The sequence below is a fragment of the Chaetomium globosum genome, genomic scaffold, assembly GCF_000143365.1.
Source record: "Chaetomium globosum CBS 148.51 scaffold_1 genomic scaffold, whole genome shotgun sequence".
Taxonomy (NCBI): domain Eukaryota; kingdom Fungi; phylum Ascomycota; class Sordariomycetes; order Sordariales; family Chaetomiaceae; genus Chaetomium; species Chaetomium globosum.
This window is the reverse complement of record NT_165976.1, coordinates 5197357-5214964: the sequence shown is the minus strand read 5'-3', so window position 1 is coordinate 5214964 and position 17608 is coordinate 5197357. Positions and strand designations below refer to the sequence as shown.

The 17608-nt window shown below is 55.6% G+C and overlaps 5 protein-coding genes across 5 annotated transcripts; 4 read left to right on the top strand and 1 right to left on the bottom strand.

Annotated features, from left to right (window-relative positions):
* Positions 1-795: 795 nt before the first annotated feature.
* CHGG_01689 (uncharacterized protein) lies at positions 796-2009 on the top strand (the record flags this gene model as incomplete). Its single annotated transcript, XM_001220909.1, has 3 exons — positions 796-1163; positions 1248-1540; positions 1591-2009. The coding sequence occupies 3 exons, from the start codon at positions 796-798 to the stop codon at positions 2007-2009; spliced, it is 1080 nt and encodes a 359-aa protein (XP_001220910.1).
* A 3255-nt stretch (positions 2010-5264) lies between these two features.
* On the bottom strand, positions 5265-6776 carry CHGG_01688 (uncharacterized protein; the record flags this gene model as incomplete). Its single annotated transcript, XM_001220908.1, has 2 exons — positions 5265-5403; positions 5470-6776. The coding sequence occupies 2 exons, from the start codon at positions 6774-6776 to the stop codon at positions 5265-5267; spliced, it is 1446 nt and encodes a 481-aa protein (XP_001220909.1).
* A 1128-nt stretch (positions 6777-7904) lies between these two features.
* On the top strand, positions 7905-10626 carry CHGG_01687 (uncharacterized protein; the record flags this gene model as incomplete). Its single annotated transcript, XM_001220907.1, has 2 exons — positions 7905-8931; positions 8984-10626. The coding sequence occupies 2 exons, from the start codon at positions 7905-7907 to the stop codon at positions 10624-10626; spliced, it is 2670 nt and encodes an 889-aa protein (XP_001220908.1).
* Positions 10627-13704: 3078 nt separating this feature from the next.
* CHGG_01686 (uncharacterized protein) lies at positions 13705-14390 on the top strand (the record flags this gene model as incomplete). The annotated part of the gene is made up of 2 exons (XM_001220906.1): positions 13705-13963; positions 14173-14390. The coding sequence occupies 2 exons, from the start codon at positions 13705-13707 to the stop codon at positions 14388-14390; spliced, it is 477 nt and encodes a 158-aa protein (XP_001220907.1).
* Positions 14391-15607: 1217 nt separating this feature from the next.
* CHGG_01685 (uncharacterized protein) lies at positions 15608-16739 on the top strand (the record flags this gene model as incomplete). The annotated part of the gene is made up of 2 exons (XM_001220905.1): positions 15608-15783; positions 15857-16739. 2 exons carry the CDS (start codon positions 15608-15610, stop codon positions 16737-16739), a joined length of 1059 nt encoding a protein of 352 aa, XP_001220906.1.
* Between the last annotated feature and the right edge of the window lie 869 nt (positions 16740-17608).

Sequence of the window (17608 nt, the reverse complement as noted above, 5' to 3'; positions counted from 1 at the left end):
GGACGAGATGAGAGGCAACTGCATAAGCTGATGTTAGGTCACCGGCAGTCGATATTATCTAATGGGCGTAACCTGAAAGTTGATAGTGGATAGTGTGCTTAAGGAAAAGGGAATGATGTTAAAACAGCAAAAGGGGCTTGACGCGCAAAGTCGAAAGAAGCCCTTGCCCTCGAGAACATGAATGAGATACTGGCAGTGGATGGAGAAAAGAAAAGAAAAGAAAAGAAAAGAAAAAGAAAAGAAAAACTTGAGACGAAAGGAAGGAAAGGACGTGAGAAGGAAGAAAACAGCCCAACTCGAGCCGAGCCCGGATGAAAAGGAAGAAAAGACCAGGAAACGGATTCAAGAGATAGCTAGCAATTGCTCACCTTCCTTGAATCTGAGCTCGTGACGCTGCGATGGGGGATTGGCCAAAAACATACGCGGCCGGCATTCGACGTGGCCGCAAAGTGGCCAGCCCTCGCGTTATATGATAAGCAGAACGCGGTTGGAGTTGAAATTGCGGTCGATGTGGTCGATGTGGGTGACCATGGGCCAACAGCGCCCTGGTTTCGGTTGTGCTGTTTGTGGACCAGGAAAGGAAGTGGCAGGGGCGCCTTTAAAATCCTCGACGTCGCAATGATGCAGAGCCAGGGGTGAACCGGCAGGGAAAATCAGCGTTACCGTTATACGTACGTACGGGGTGGGAGGATGGAGGTATGTAATTGTATTGGGGTCACGCCCTATGTATGTACCTGCCGTCAGGTAGGGTGATGGTTCTTTGAGGGAGGGAACCTAAGGTATGATGTGGGAGGCATGGGTTATAGGAAGGCGCGGGCTCTTCCGCGATGGTGCGAGCCCGAGGCGCGTACTGTCGACTTTTTGACCGGTGTGGTTCAAAGAACATGGGCGCCTACACAGTGGAGCGATCATTACCCGCCCATCCAGAACCAGGCCGTCCCAGTTTTGGGTGTGAAACCCAGGGTTCAGGGTTCGGCGGGATTCGCGCAGCAGAAGAAGGTGCGGGAGGCTGTGTGGGGTTCCCGCAAGATCCCGAACGAGAGAGGTTGGTTGGGGGAAAGGAGCTGCGCCCGAAACTCGCAGAGCCGAGAGAATTACGAATTACCGTGTCTGGAAGAAGCACCTCGCATCGTACCTCGCCTGTCGGTAGCTCAGTGCGCAGTGTGAGAGTGATGGACTGGAAACCCGGGGATGTATTGTAAAAGAAGAAGATCTGGGAAGATGAAAACAAGCTGGAACCTCGACAGGTGTCTGTCAGGAGTGATTGCCGGCTTTCCATCCTTTCCCCCTCAAGCCGTCCCAATGGCCTGGGTGCGCTGCCAACAGGGCCCAGGTAGTTCCCGCTCCCGCTCCCGTATCCGGCGTTGGCACAGTACGCTACCAACCTGGAAGGTACTGTCCATGCCAACCCAAACCCCGGCGCAACATCATCCGCTAACCAGCGCGTCATCCCAGCTACTTCAGCCTGACAACTTGAAACACAGTTACAAGGGCGCCATACTAATAAACGATCCTGCGTCTGTGGCGCGTCTGTGGGCAAGTTCATGCTTGGTCGAACACACTTTGCAGTGTAATTGGGGGCCAATTCAGCGTTTCGGGCAGCAATTTGCGAGTACGGTTTTCCCGGACCTGCCCTGGCGAAACGAACCACCGAAATCGATGTTCCATCATTGTCCGCACTGTCAAAGACGCAGGCCCCCTCTGGCAAGGAGTTGGAGTGTGGGGCACCACCCAATCTTCTGAGGTCCGTACAGATCGCACAGTGCCATTCAGCTGCGTTGGGATGGGAGACGCATGCGGCCGATGGTATCCCATGGCTCTCTTCGCTGACATACGCTGTCCTCCTGAGGCTCCTTCCGCTTTCTTGTCTAGCGTCCCTTGACGAGCAACAACGAACCGTCCAAAGACCAGCCAATTTCGCCCAGAAGGACGGCCCAGTCTTGTCGCAAGGGTGTCCATGCACACAGTCGACTGCACTGGCTAGTGGCCAATCCGTGACAGCTACCTAAACAGAGCTGAACATCGGCTCCAAGTTGTCGGGACGGAATGTCGAACACTCCAAAACCGAGGGCCCAATCATGGGGCGATGCGTCCTGGAAATGAATGGCACCTCCTGCTGACGGAGCTAATGCTGTTCAACACTGCTCACCGCTGCTTGCGATACAACCTGACCCTTCAACGGCACTGAGAGTCCCTCTCTCGGTACTTCGTATCTTATCATGTATGTCCTTCATCGTTGTCACGATCCGTATAATTTCACCGGGGCTTGGTCCGACCAAGGTGGCGGGGATGGAAGGAAGGACCCCTCAGTCTGAAATTATTCGAAAATACTGAACCGCTAAGTGGGTCCATCTATCCCACCACTCGTTCTGGAAGGCACGCGACGGGGAAGTCCAGCTCCAGTCTCGGGCCAAAAAGCATAAATTTGAAGGCTGATGTGCGTTAGCATCCCATGCGACTGCCTTTCCTCCCACCAGTCTCCCTCCCTTTTGCCCGCCACTTCGGGGCGGGGAACCTGCGAGGTCGACAATCGGAAAAATTGCATCCTGACAAACACCGGCTTCACGAATATCCCACCCGAGGTCTAGGCCTCTAGCGCCAACAGCAAGCAACTTCAACTGTCATGACTAACCCGGGATGAAGAGAGGAGCAGGGGCGGCACGGCACGGCGCATTCCACACGCCAATCGTGAAGCGGCTTTGCAAACTATCAAGGGAAGTCTCTAACACGGCTTACACTGTGGCGGCAAACTCCATCCTGCGACTTGACCCGACTTGCTGGACGAATCCGGTTTCTCTTTTGTTCCAACCGAGAATTGTTCGTCTGGACTCGCTCCTCGCTAACTAACCCAAGGATCAAGATCCCAGTGTGGAAACCCCTTCCAAACTCACCTATTCTTCTTCCGGTCGCCAAGCCACCGATCCTTTGAACCCCAGCTGCTCGTCATTCGTCAGACCTTGGACCCGACAAACTGGGACGCCCCGCTTTCAGTCTCACCAGCACCAACAGACGAACACCCTCAGCTTGACCTTGCCTGACTCGGAGAGAGGCACAGGATGACGGAACAAGACCGCGTCACATGTACAAAATTCCTTCCCCCATCGAGAGATCTCCCAAAGTCGCAGCCACTTGACGAACGCGGCGTAGTTCGCGCAGTAGCTTTGCCCGTTGGTCCGTTGGATGCTTTGTGCTGCGAGATCGATCCAGTCAGACGGCTCGAATCGAGATGAGAGCCCACCTCTCGAGACGGTCCGAGGGCCCTGAACAGCTGGCCCTGGATTGGCCAAGCAGACTTGCTCCGGAGGCATTCATCCCGAACCTCCTGCGCCGCCCTCCTGCCAAGCAGGGTCTACCTTTGCCCCCAACATGCGCTTGCGGGAATCGCTGGTCGGGTTTGACCGCTACTTCGCGTGACAGCAGCGGGATGACGGAAATCTGACTCTGTCGAGAAGTTACACAATATTCATGCGGAACCGCGGCGGGGGCCGCACGGTCTGTACTTTGGCCGAGCCCGATGCGTCTATCAACAGCCAGCCGCCCTTCGCGAGTGTGATTGGGTACTTAGCGCCTTGGACGGATGCAAAAAGTCGAGCAAACGCAGTCTCCCGTCGCCCGGTCCGTTAGAACATTGACAACGCGAATGGTGTTGTTTGCCGTGCCGACGCTCCGGGGGTTCTTGGGCTGCAGTTTGTGCTCTGTGAACAGCCTCCGCAACCTTTTGCCCATTCTACTCCTTAGCCCCCGCGACATCGGCCAGGCCCTATTCTCTACATACGGCACCCAGTTGTCGACCACTAACTACCAACCTTCGGCTTTCGTCAGCACTACTGCAGAGAGTATCGTTCAGATGAACCCAAGACTACAGGGCGAGATCGCCCGACGTCTGGTTCGTCACTCCAAGCGTATCCCTGCGTCAGGTGGTGTATGTACCGCACTGTATACCTAATACCAACCAACAGTCACTAGCAAAAGATACGTACATACTCTGGGCCGGCAGGCTGGTAACGGCACTGCCTCCCGGCTCACTCTCCTGGTAGCCCCACCCCTGCTAGGGTTTACCAAGCCACTGGGTCCTCCTCCCCCCTTCGCCAACAAGGCAAACTTGTGTCTCGGGCTTATGTACATTACATATTACAGATGCTCGCCCAGTCCCGCCCCCACGAGCGGCTGGCGAATGGGCTGCTACCTGTCGACGAAAGTCCGACCGCTCAACCCACCCGTTAATATCAGTGTGAGGGGGCCGGTCTGACTAAAGTGCCGATTCCCTTGCCGCAGATTGGACGGGATACTCCCCCCTACCCCCCAGGGCAAACCAAAGTGCTCGGTCCCATAGAGCCACACGAAAGATGGCATGCTGTGTGACGTTGGGTGGGGAAAAGGCTATTTTGACCGCCGACTGTTGGTTGTTTGTCGATCAAATGGTGGGAACGGCAACCCCAACCGACACTGTTCTCCGGCGAGGTAGATTCCAGCATAGCCGGGAATCGCCGCCATTCCCGGTGGGTTACTTCCGCGTCAGCGCTCGGGTGGTAGTGTATCTTCCTCGAGGGGGGCAGCTATGCGCGAGCAAAAGTGCCCAGCATTGGGAAGGGGTACGTGGATGTGTACCTGTGGGATAATATACCTACAAGACAAATTATTTCCCACTGTGGAGTGCTTTTGGAAGGATCACCCAGGTTATGTTCAAATCGGTTGATTGGTAGTTACCACTAGTTACTACATTTGAAAATGTCGTAGCCTGGAGTCCAGAACTTCAGGTCGTACAAGATCCCGACTTGCTCACGCCACCAACTGAGTCGACTACAGCGCACAGCGGAACATACCGGAGGATGATACCCTTGTGCCATGTAAGTTGTTTGCACGTTTGGCCAAATCCGACTAAAGCCGTTTGAGTGACCTGCCTAGATAGGGACCTAGGTTTTGAGAAGTTGCGCATAGTTTCTTCTCAGAGTTTATGGCTCGTGGTTGATTACAGCCACCCATTATCAGTAGGTTGTCAGGCACCTATCAAATCAAACCGAGTCTGGCAAAAGCGATGTGCACTTTTAAGGAAATGAGAGAGGAGTCTGACTCCGGCCTTTATGATTGTCTAACTCTAATCACGGCACGCCGCTCTAGCGATACCACAAGCCAAATAATCTCCCACATGCATATGCCCAACCCTTGTGCTCACCGACGGGGAGCTATCACAACCCCAGTAAAATGCAAATTAGTCCAACGAAGAGCATATTAATCCCGATGAGATACAAGGCTCCAGATCAAGATCACTGCTTCGGGGCATCGTCCTCGCGGCCCCACCTCGCCGTCTCATCGCCTCCCTCCCACATCTTCTCAACATAGCCCAGCTCGCGCTTGACCTTCTCGACGGTGGCCTTGTCACCGGTATTCTTGCCAATGTTGTCGCTGTCGAGAGATATTAGTCAATGTTTGGCAAGAGTGGAGCGAATTTTGAGCTCCAAGATAACTTACCTGATCTTGATCGCCGGGTTCCCGTCGGCGGAGCTAAGCTTGATGACAATATTCAGAGGCGTCGACTTTTTGCCGGTCTTTGTATTGACAAAGTCGTTTGTCAGGAACGTGCCGACACCAAATGTCGGCTGGAAGCCGGCTTCCTCCGAGACCTGCTTGTACTCCAGGCATCGGTCGATATTCAGCGAGTCGGAGAAGACAATGACCTTCTTGTCCTTGATCCCTTGCTCGCGGTAGAATTTCCCGATGATCTTGACAAAAGTCTTGGGGTCGCCCGAATCCTGCCTGACGCCGGTGAAGACCTCGGCGTATGTCTTGTTGGGCTTTTGGTGGGACGCCACCGAGGGGCTCGTTGAGATGAAGGAGTCGGCAACGCTCGGCTTTCGCGCGGTGGTTGGCGAGGGCGGCTCCAGGTATTCGATCGGCTTGCTGAATGCGGTCAGGAAGTCGGGCGTCCCAAACGTGTCGGTCAAGGCGATACCGAGCACGCCCTCTCCGAAGCAGCCGACCCAGTGGCGTAGCGCTTCTTCGGTAGCCTTGCGGTAATCCCCAACGATAGCTGCGCTGCCCATGAACCACTCGTGGGCAACCGTACCGACGGGCGGGATGTTGAAGCGCATGGCCAGGTGGACGTTGCTCGTCCCCGAGAGCTTCCCAGACAAGCCGCGCTTCTCGGCCTCCTTGCTGGCCTTGGTGAGGCCCCTGAACACCAATGCTTGGGTGTGGTAGTCTCGCCTCCGGCGGGTGCCGAATTCCGAGAAGACGCAACCGGCCTCTAGCAGGCGCATCCCCTTCTCAAAAGCTTGGTCTTCTTGGCCCTCGTACGTCCAGTCCGGTTCCATAAACTTGAAGTACGCCTCGGACGTCAAAGAAAGGAGAGGAATCTCGTATAGAATGGCCTCAGACCAGATGCCGCTAATCTTGATATCTAGGTCTCCAATATCGGACTCAGCCCCGGTGTCTTCGCCAGTCGGTAGGAAGCTGAGGACGACCTGTTCTCTCGGGCGGAGGCGGAACTCGGATAGGAACTCCAGGTAGGCGGGTGACAGGTAGGGACAGTGCTCCTTCAGATAATACAGCTCCTCGGCGGAGAGAGAAATGTTCCCGAGCTTTCTGACTTGGTCCTCCAGCCAACGGAAAGCCTTGCGAGAGAGTTTCTTTTCGGGCGTCCGGTTGGTGAATGCGTAAGTGACGGGGACATTCTTGTAGTATTTCAGGACGGCGCATTGCATTGTCAGCTTGTACAAGTCGGTGTCGAGGAAGGAGATAACCCCCTCAGGGTAGGGTGAAGAGCTGTTGAAATCCATGATGGCAGGCAGGATGGCGGTGGTGACTCAATATCTCGAGGGCCGCGGATGTTGGGAACAGTGGTTGTTGTAATGTTGCAGTAATACCGGATGCAGAGCAATGTAATCGAGAGCAGCTCTGCTTCTTTTCCTTTCAAGTTTCTTGGACTCACTTGACCAGGCAGCTTAGAAATGCCAAGAGAAGTGCAAGGTGAATCAGGAATACCTAGGCAGAGAGGGGTTATTATCGGTCTCTCCCTCGAGCGCTCCCGGACCTCGGAATGGGCCGGACGGTCTAGGATTTATGTACTCTGAAGATGAGGTAATCGGTGTCTCCAGCCGAAAATGTGAGACCTCCGAACTCTTTGTTCCTCGTAACAGCTTCCAGGTTGTGCTTGCCGCGGGGTACAAGATTTGCTTGCAGGGAATCGGTTGTTGCTGGGAAATCAATGTTGTTTGCACCCGGTTCAGTCTTCCAAACTTGTGGGAGTGTTCATGAAATCCGGATGCAGGTTCCTTTCCTTAACCGGGTTGTGACTGGATGAGGTAGTGTGGCTCACGACGCGTGAACAACCAACTCAAATGTGAGACCTGATGGGTGTTTGAGCGCGGGGCGCAGTGGGGTGATTGCCGGGCGGATCTTGGCAACGAGTGGACAAGAAACCCATCAACAACACCCCGGAGAAACCCCTGAATTTTGTTGCCCAGGCACTATCTGGTCAAAAAAAGCCGGACTCCAAAAAAGGGCAAAAAGTCGAGAAAAAGGAGAAACATAAAATAAAATAAGAAAATAGAAAGAAGTGGAAGAAATCAAGAAAAAGTAAATAAAACAAAAGAACTTGAGGAAAATATAAGTTCGAGTTTGGTCTTTCTTTTCGTTCCTCTGGTCGAAGATTTCGTCGGCATCTGTGGTCCGAGTTCGGCCTTTTTTCGCCCAGGCGGTGCCAGGCTCTCGGATTGGGCTTTCTGACGCCCCATCCGGTATCGCGCACAGACCATAGCTTAATTTTCTGACCGGCTTCCCTCCAAAAACTCTTGGAAACGGCAGAAAAAAAAAAGTAGTCGGCAGCCGCTTTCTTTTATACTCCTTCAGGAATTTCGGATCCGACGCCCTCCCCGCGCGACCCCAGGGCTGACAACACCGGAAACATGGATATCCACCGGTGCCGATTCGTCCGTTATCCTGCCTCGGCCATCAACGCGGTCGCATTTACGCACTCGTCGCTCCCTTCGGTTTCGGCGCAAAAGAAGCACCTCGTGAAACACATTCAGGTCCGACTCGCGATCGGCAGGGCCAATGGCGACATTGAGATCTGGAACCCTCTCCAGGGTGCCTGGCATCAGGAACTAGTCATTCCTGGTGGGAAAGATCGGAGTGTTGATGGCCTAGTCTGGGTTACGGAACCCGACGAGGAGATGGCCGACGGCAAGACCATCCACGGAAAGTCGCGCCTCTTCAGCATTGGGTACACAACTACCATCACAGAATGGGATCTGGAGAAGGCCAAAGCGAAGAAACATGCAAGCGGCCAACATGGCGAGATATGGTGCCTCGGTGTCCAGCCTCCCCCGACCAAGGGCGGCGCTGCGTCCGGCAGCAGGAAGCTGGTTGCCGGCACCGTCGACGGCAATCTGGTTCTCTATTCGATTGAGGACGGCGACCTGAAATTCCAGAAGACCCTCATCCGGACCCCGTCGAAGAAAACAAAGTTTGTCAGCATCGCCTTCCAGTCTCACAACGTCGTCGTCGTCGGCTGCTCAAATAGCACCATCTGCGCCTACGATATTCGAAACGGCACATTGCTGAGGCAGATGACGCTAGGAACCGACATTTCTGGGGGTTCCAAGAACATCATTGTGTGGGCTGTCAAGTGCCTGCCCAACGGGGATATCGTGTCTGGGGACTCGACTGGCCAGGTGTGCATTTGGGACGGCAGGACATACACTCAGGCGCAGCGGATTCAAAGCCATTCACAGGATGTATTGTGCCTCTCCGTCAGCGCGGACGGTTCTAAGATCGTTTCGGGGGGGATGGATAGGCGGACGGCCGTCTACGAGCCTATTGCCGGGCAGGCTGGGCGCTGGTCAAAGGTGTTTCACCGCAGGTATCACCAGCACGATGTCAAGGCAATGGCTTCGTTTGAGAGCAAGGCAATGAGCGTTGTAGTTTCTGGCGGTATGTCTACTGATTTTTTGGCCGTCACTGGCGTGGCTAACGTGTTTTGAAGGCTCGGATGCCACCCCTGTGGCCTTGCCTCTGCGCGCTGCGGGCAGGGAGTATCACCGAACGTTGCCGCATCTTCCACAAACCGCGCCACTACACAGCGCTCCCATAGCACGCTTCCTCCTCAGTTGGTGGGAAAACGAAATCCGTATTTGGCACCTCCTCAGCCCGGCACAGAAGCTGCTCGACGACCCCCAAGCCGCACTCAGCTTGCGGAAGAACAGAAAGCTTCTCGCCCAGGTCCTAGTAAAAGGAGACTCTTACATCTCATCCGCCGTAATTAGCGAAGATGGGACACTCCTTGTTGCTTCAACCGCCACGGACATCAAAATCTTCCAGCTCGACTTCTCAAAGGGCACCCAAACGGAACAACTTCAAATCAGGAAAGTGGACATGCTTACGGCCGGCCTTGCCGCCACCAAGGTACAGATCTCACCGGATAACCGGTGGATATCCTGGGTGGAGGAAGGGAGCAAAGTGATGGTCGCTCAGGTGCATACCACAGAATCAGAAGTCGGCCCGACATACACAATTTCCCTACCCCACAAGCTACACCGACTTCGGCGTCAGATCCCAAAGCACCTTCTTCTCGGCGGTCTCGGATCCTACGATCGGAACGTCACCCAAATCGCCTTCTCGCCCGATAGCAGACTCTTCAGCGTGGCGGACTTGGCGGGCTTCATCGACACGTGGGTCTTACGCGGCCCCGGCGAGGGGGCGAATGGCACGAGCGGCGGAGATGACGATGATGCGGCCAGCGAGTCATCGGATGACTCGTCAGACGAGGAGACCGACGACGTCGCGGGCGAGCGTTGGGTCCGCAACCCCAATGCCAAGCTTCTCCCCAAGCTGTCCGCCGCACCCGTGCTGCTGTCATTTGCGAAGACCCAGCGGGATGACGGCGATTATGACATGATGACTATCACCGCGGTGAAGACACTGCTCGTTTTCAACCCCCTCCGCGGAGCACTCTCGGAATGGTCGCGCCGGAACACGTACCCCAAGCTCCCAGCACAGTTCAGGGACACTCGGGACCAGGTTAAGGGAGCCGTATGGCAAGGCCACAGGGCGTGGATCTACGGCGTCTCCTCGCTGTTCATGCTGGACCTGTCCCAGGACTTCGACCTGGAGAAGAAGGACTCGGACGACAAGAACGGGCAGAGGCACGGCACGAAGCGAAAGCGCGGTGTGCAGGAGGGCGGCGCCGGCGGGAAAATGGATAAGCAGTCCCTCGCCCCGCAGCGCATCAAAACGGCCTTAGGTCCCGATGGGGCCAGGTGGGAGGACGTGGAGATGGCCGACGCTGACGACCAGAAGAGCGTCGGCGCGAGCAGCGGGGTCGATGATGATGATGACGACGACGACACCGATGGCGGTGAGCTGCAGCGTCTCAGGGATGGCCATGGCACCAACGGCGACGGCGCGGCGGACGCCGAGGGGGAGGAGGGGTCAAAGGCCCCGAAGTGGTGGCACTCTTACCAGTTTCGCCCGATATTGGGCATCGTCCCGATCGAGGGCGTGCCCAGTTTGACGAATGGGGTCGTTCCCGAGGGCCTGCCGCCTCTTGAGGTTGCTCTTGTCGAGCGCCCGCTTACTGGCGAGGATCTGCCGGAACGTTACTTCGCTGAGGGCGAGTGGGAGAGGTGAAGGTGGCATGTGGGTGGTGGGATGTTCTGTTTCTGTTACGACGAACGCAGTTCGGTAGCGCGAGGGACGGTAGCGAGCCTGTGATGATAGACCGGGCTTTGGTGTAGGCCATGTCTGAAATGGATCTACGGCGAGCCTGGTGCCCTCGGAGGGGCTTGAATCAAAACTTTTCATGAGAACGGTGACCTGGTGTTTGTTTGTGCACACTCTCACCCTATCCGGCCTCCCATACTACGTACGGCAGTCATTCCGGCTGTCTACGCTAATACCACAAAAGACAATCACCGGCCGGACAAGATGATCTCTGCACGCCATCACTGATCGACGGATAACCAACATCCCCCCTTTGACACCGGCTAGCATCCCAAAACAGAAATCCCTCGCCTCCCAACCCGGCCGGCCGCATATAGACGGCACAGAGCCGGCGGCGGTAGTGGATCTCTGCTCCGAGCAGATGACGCGGTCTCCGACCTTCTTTGGTATCACCGTCGGGAAGAGGAGAAGGGAAAAGAAACCGGTGACATAGCAGGAGAGAGGACCGTGGGCCAGGCCCGCGGGATTTTACGCCTCCATCTCGTTTTCGTTCTTGGGCCTTCCATGTTTGTGTTTCGGTGCCGAGGGGGGCACGGCCTAGCCAGCACACACACTCTCTCATCTGAAATAGGTATACATACATACATACACACATACGTACCGCATGGCTCCCTACGTTGCCGGCAAGAGTCGGTTGAGAGAGCGTAACGGTTTTGGAGAGATGGTGGTCAAGGAAAGGGATGAGCTTTTGTTCACTTCCCATCCCCACCGCCGCCGTCATGGATCAAGGGTGTGTGTGTGTGTGTGTGTTTGTATGTGTGTGTGGATCCCGGAGGAGGAGAAGAAGAGGGCTCCTCCCCAATTCCGTGTCAACGTCCGCGGTAGGGTCTTCATTCGGGTACCCGATGGGGCGGTCTGCGAGTCAATCTGCGGGTGAGTTGTGTCTGTGGGATGCAGGTCTCCGATATCTGAGTAGGGACCAACCCCCAACCCCCTCCCCTCTCCCCCCTCCTCGGGGCAAAATTGGCGGCAATATCCTGGGCACGGGGCACGGAGGGGATTTTCTCGGGTGGAGCGGAGCGGAGCTGCGTGAGACGCGCGTCAAGGTCGGGTTCACTTCTTCCTTCGGTTTTCGTTTTTCGTTGGTTGCTGTGTTTGGCCGGCTGGCTGGCTCGCTGGGACCGGGGAGGGGGGGATGGCTTTCGGTAACACGCGGGTCGAGGCTGGGAGGTCGGTTTGGTATTTTTAGTGAGGTCTGAGGTTAGATTGTTTGCTTCCCATCCGAGGGGATTTCGCTGGATATCTGTTACGCGGAAACATGTGGCCCGGTGGGTGGAGGTTGGACCTACCTGTGTGTGGCCCCCAGTGAGTGGAGAGGACTAAGTCAAGTGAGGTTGGAGAGTGGGTGAAGAAATACAGCCCAGCGTCGCTTAATCCAGAAACGTCATGGAGGTTACAGTTTACTCTGAGGCCCGGATAGCATCGATAACACTTAACGCTAAGGGACATGGAGATGTGGTACATACAGAAGAGGTGGGTATGGAGGTAGAAATAAGGACCGAACCGGCAAGAAAGTGATTTACCTGGTACCTGTCGTGGCCATCGACATGGGGCTGATCTACATCATGTAGTACTCCTTGAACATCACAAGAGAAAGATCGGTATCTGGTCAACCGCCTCGATGTCGCCCAGCTCACGGGCGTGGCTGGATGGATCTGAGAGATGAATTCTAGACCGGCCGGGGCCAGCCTGTTTCATGGCTGTCGATATGGCGGGCAGCCGGCCACCAGCTCTGATACCCAACGACTCGAGCTGCCGGTATCTGAACCTACCTGCAGGTTCTTTACTGATACATTGGCTGAAGACATGCCAAGACGGGGCAAAGATCAACTTACACCCCGTGTCGACGATAGCCGGGACGAAGAGGCACGGGTCGGGGTAAACGGGGGAAGCATGGTCATGAACCTGGCGAGTTGTCCCCGCTTACCAAAAAATGAGAGGAGTGAATGATTACTTGCGAAACCCATCCATGGGCCCAATGCGAAAACGAGTGGCGGTTTTGGGGGTTAAAAAGGATTAAAGGTCGTCGTCTTCTGACGTGGGGAGGATTGCCAAGACGAGATGAAAAAGGGCCGGATGCCGCGTAATCCTCAACGCCACCAGCAGAATTGCTGTCCCGGCCGCACAGTGCTCCCGCTCATCAGCCGACTGGGTGGACACTGTTAAGGAATTCTCTGGACGAACCCCTTGACCACTCGGGTTCGGTCGGTATGGAACGTCAGCTGCTGCTGTGTGAATCACCGCCTAACACGCACAACCCGGTGGTGACGGTCAAGTGGTCGACAAAAAAAGCCACCCCGCAAAACATCACAACCATCAAACACCACCATATCAGCACAATTCAATAACGCTTATGCCATTCAAGAATATGTTAGAATTAGAGGCAAGATGTCTGGAAATTGAATGGCTTCATTCTGGAAGAATCGCGAGAGAAAACGGGGCATAAACTTCCCTCTTTGGTCGTGGATTGTGGTGGTTATGGTATTTTGCGGGGTGGTTTTTTTTGTCTACCACTTGACGGTGAGGTATGAATTGATGACGACCGAGGCACGAGGCTGTTGGTGGCAATAACAAACGTCAGCTAGGCAGGTAATTGGGTTAACGTTTCGGTCCACAGTGTCGACTGCTCACTCCGGTCTGCGTTTGAGCCGTTGGAAGAAACCGGGGGATTCGGAACGTGGAATGTGCATATGGCTCCGGTGGTAACGTTAAGCCGTCGTCATTAGCGGTCAAGGTTAAGAACCAAGTCGAGGTGAAAAAAGTATGCATGTCTTCGGATGGCGCATGCGTGTTGGCAGACCAAAAGAAAGGCTGTATGGCAAGGCTGTCTGTCAGGTTGCTGTCTGGGCTGTATTACATGTACTTTACACCAATTTCACCTTGCATGTTGCCGGATTATGATTGGCGAATCCTGGGTGTGGCGTCTTTCAAGTTCAAACCCGGAGAACCCCTCCACTTTTTGCTGGAAAACTGTTGATGCAAACCATGTTCGCCATGTTCGCCAATGTTTCGCGAACTTGCTGCAAAGTGCGAACCGAATCGAATTGTGCGAAAGCGAGTGTTGTTGGCGGCTTTCCCCACACGATCCGAAGCCAGCGAATGGCAAGGCTGGAGCCTCAGCCACAGCACAAGAATTACCAGAAATGGGATTGGCCACCTGTGAGCCACGACTCGTCATGGTGCGGAAACCTCCGACCGGTACCTGCACTTCCCGCCCGGCTCCCGTATCGCATCCAAACTCGAAGTTCGTCGCCATTCCCCTCTTTCCCCTCCCTGAGGGGAGAAAAAAAAAAAGTGGAATAAGCATCTTCCGTCGCCTTTATCCTGGCTCTCAGGCTCAGGGTAAAGAGATCAACACGGAGTTTTCTCCCATATGCTGCCAAGTTTCCGTTGGAGTCCGTCTTGGTGGGTGAGGCCTGTGGAAAATCGCTAAAAGTCAAGGGTCATTGTGAGGCGGAGACCGATTAATGTGGGGATTCCATTTGGGGCGGAGGGATCCGAACCTGGCTCTGATTGGCCATGGCCGCAAACTGGACGCGCGTTCTCTGTCCAAGACGCCTCCCTCTGTGCTCCCCCTCCACTTCTCTCGTGGGCTCCATGGCCGTTTCCACGCAGCGAGAGACGTCTGCTTGTTGCCTGCACCCCTCCCCGAGCGCTCCCAACAAACTTGAATCCTAGGCTTTTTGATTACGTCCGCTCTTGCGAGCGACCAGTAAGGCGGGCAAATACTGAACCCAGATCTGAAATGAATAAAGGGCGATCGGCCCGTGGCCCTCTAGTAACTGTGCAGACAGACGTCAGAAGAGGTACCTAGATGACACATGCTCTCTTCGCCCTCAGTGGATGTACATGCAGATTGCTTGGGGGACTGCCGCGCAACCCTCGAGACAGTGTGTGGTTAGGGGACGCCGAGACGGGCGCACGCCATTACACACGCCTGCGTCGGCTCCTCCCCACCCCTCCCCACCCGTCCGCAGCTTTATCCTCTGGCCCCTTGTCTTTCTTGTCCCCGGCCCACCTGTGCTTGTCTTCTCTAATCTCTAACCTGCCACTCACCACCCCCATCGACCATCGATCCCATCCCCCGGCGCCGCGAAGAACTGATCCCCTTCCCAGGCCGTCGACCACTTCGAATTGCGCCCGATTTCAACAAACAGCGGAGGCGCTGGCCTGTCAACAGCGACGTCTTTTTGGACGCCCATTGAGTGAGTGAGCGGGAAGGAAGACAAGGGTCACGGGAGGCGCACCTCGACTCGTCATCCGCAACGTTGCGTGGTCCGGCTTTTAGGCGCCACTTTCTTGACGACTACACCCCACCACTTATCCCCCCGCCGGGAAACGAAGAGTCAATAGACCAATTTGACTACGACGATAACGACAACAAAGAAGAAAGAAAAAAGGCATTACGACGCACTTGAAAGTTGCGCTTTTGGCTGTGGCGACTATTCTGTCGATACGCCCCCCGGGATTCAATTAAATCACGCCTCCCGCCCACAACCAACCCCCCTGGGCTCCGGTCGGCTATCGCACACAACAATCATGGATGCTAATGGGAGGGATGCCCCTCGGGGCGGGGACCAGTACGGCGAGGAATGGGCGCACGACTTGAGGGTGCAGTTTGAGCAGCTCTTGAGGACGAAGCGATTAAACGACCTCCAAACACGATCCCGCCAAGGATCACCTGCGCCCGGGCACAGCGCATCGTCAGGCAACCTCCGGGATGTCTATGCGTCCGATCGTAGCAGGCCCGGGACATCGGGCGACGGGTTAACACCACCTTCATATTCGTCCGTCCGAAACCTTCCAAAGGTTCCGACCCCACCGGCAGCCGACGATCTCGAATCCACCCTGATTCCGAAACCTCCTCATCTCACTATCAGCGACACCGATGAAGTACGAGAACCCCGGCCTGCTTGACGAGGCCCTACAGGCGATTCCACTCGATAGGATCTACGGAGAGGCCGAGGAGGAATGCCAAGTACTCCAAGCCGAGGCCGAGAGTATGGGCGATGGGCGCAAAGCGGAATGGGGCTACCAGGATTGCATGATCCGCGCCCTTCTCAGGTATGTTTTCTGTCACGGGGTGGTACATCACCAATTGCTGGCGTGCTCATGCTCGACTGTCTCCCCTCCTCAGGTGGTTCAAGAACGATTTCTTCACATGGGTCAACAACCCTCAGTGCCCCCTCTGCCTTTCTCCGACCATCGCCCAAGGGATGACGCAGCCGACGCCGGATGAGAAGGCCTGTGGTGCACTGCGCGTCGAGCTCTACCGCTGCTCCAACAACAACTGTCGAGCGTATGAGCGCTTCCCCCGGTACAGCGATGTCTGGCGTCTCATGCAAACACGGCGCGGGCGATGCGGCGAGTGGGCCAACTGCTTCAGCATGCTCTGCCGCGCAATCGGTGGCCGCGTCCGTTGGGTATGGAACGCTGAAGACCACGTGTGGACCGAGGTCTACTCGGAGCACCAAAAGCGCTGGGTCCACGTCGACGCCTGCGAAGAGGCGTGGGACAATCCCAGGCTGTACACCGAGGGCTGGGGCAAGAAGATGTCGTACTGCATCGCCTTCTCGCACGAGGGCGCGGCTGATGTCACCAGGCGCTACGTGCGCAAGTCCGAGTATTATAACGAACGCAACCGCTGCCCCGAAGAAGTCATGTTGTATGTCATGCAAGAGATCAAACACCTACGGCGGGCCAACTTCGAGAAACAGAAACGCTTCGACCTAGAGAAGGAGGACTCGAGGGAAGACCGCGAACTCCGCAGCTATGTCGTCGCCTCGATCACACAAGCCGTGACCCAGCTCGTGCCAACAGCAGTCGACGCCGGCCCGAGCAGGAATGGACTTGCCGTCCGTAACGGACCCTCGTCCAGTGACGATACCAAGGTTCCCGTATCTGCCGAGATACCCGCCCGCCAGAGCGGCAGCGCCGAATGGGTGGCCGCCCGTGGGGAGAACGGCCGTCGAAACCAAGGATTCCCGCCCCCTCGTGGCCAGGGCCCGCCATTCCCCTAAGCAACCCGCCTCGTTCACCTCCGAGGTCAATCGCCACCGTTTCAGCCCCATCAGAAAACGTCGAGTCGCCGGCCAACGGTTTCGCTGTCCATAGCAGCAAGATACCCACCGTTGTCCGGTTGCGTCGAGACGTGGATGGTGCTGTTACTACCAGGGACACGCACGACGCACCGCCGGCACAGGCACAGCGTCACTTCTTCGGCGTTCGTCGCCTTATGTTTAATGTTACATACGCCATCATCGGTATCCTACGCATCCATATATATCCAACCCACTGTTCTGTATTTACAGACCACCTACCTACCTTTCTTATGTCACCGCCACCCATATACATACCTTTTACCATCATCGTTTGGAGTAAAGCCGGCGCTGCTTGGATCTTTTGAGGGAGCATTTGTTGCGTCTGCTATTTTTTTTTTTTTTTTTTGCGTGGGGGGGGCTGGTGCGGGAGCTCTATGTTAGATACTTCCCATCGTCGCGGCGTTCCGGGGAAAGAGAGAGGGATATTGAAATTACGTGGCATGACGCTTGGTGCAAATCCCACTACAGTCACGAAGATGGCAATAAATGTTGGGAGTTGTTTCCAACACCGTGCTCAGCTTGGGTGATTGACTGTGTGGCATGTACGTGCGGTGCGAAGAGCTCTGTTCGTGTACGTTTGTGTTGAGGGTACTTTATCTGCATGGGGGTAGACTCCCTTGGTGGTTTGATGCTCGCCTCGCTTGAATCCTCCCGCATGTTGTACCGCAGCCACTCCTACGCTATGATGGCGATAATCGACACCCATATCTTGCAGTTTCAGATGTCACATGCTACACCAGCTGGTTCTGGTACATTTTCCAACGCGCCTGTCGCGGATGTGCCTCGGT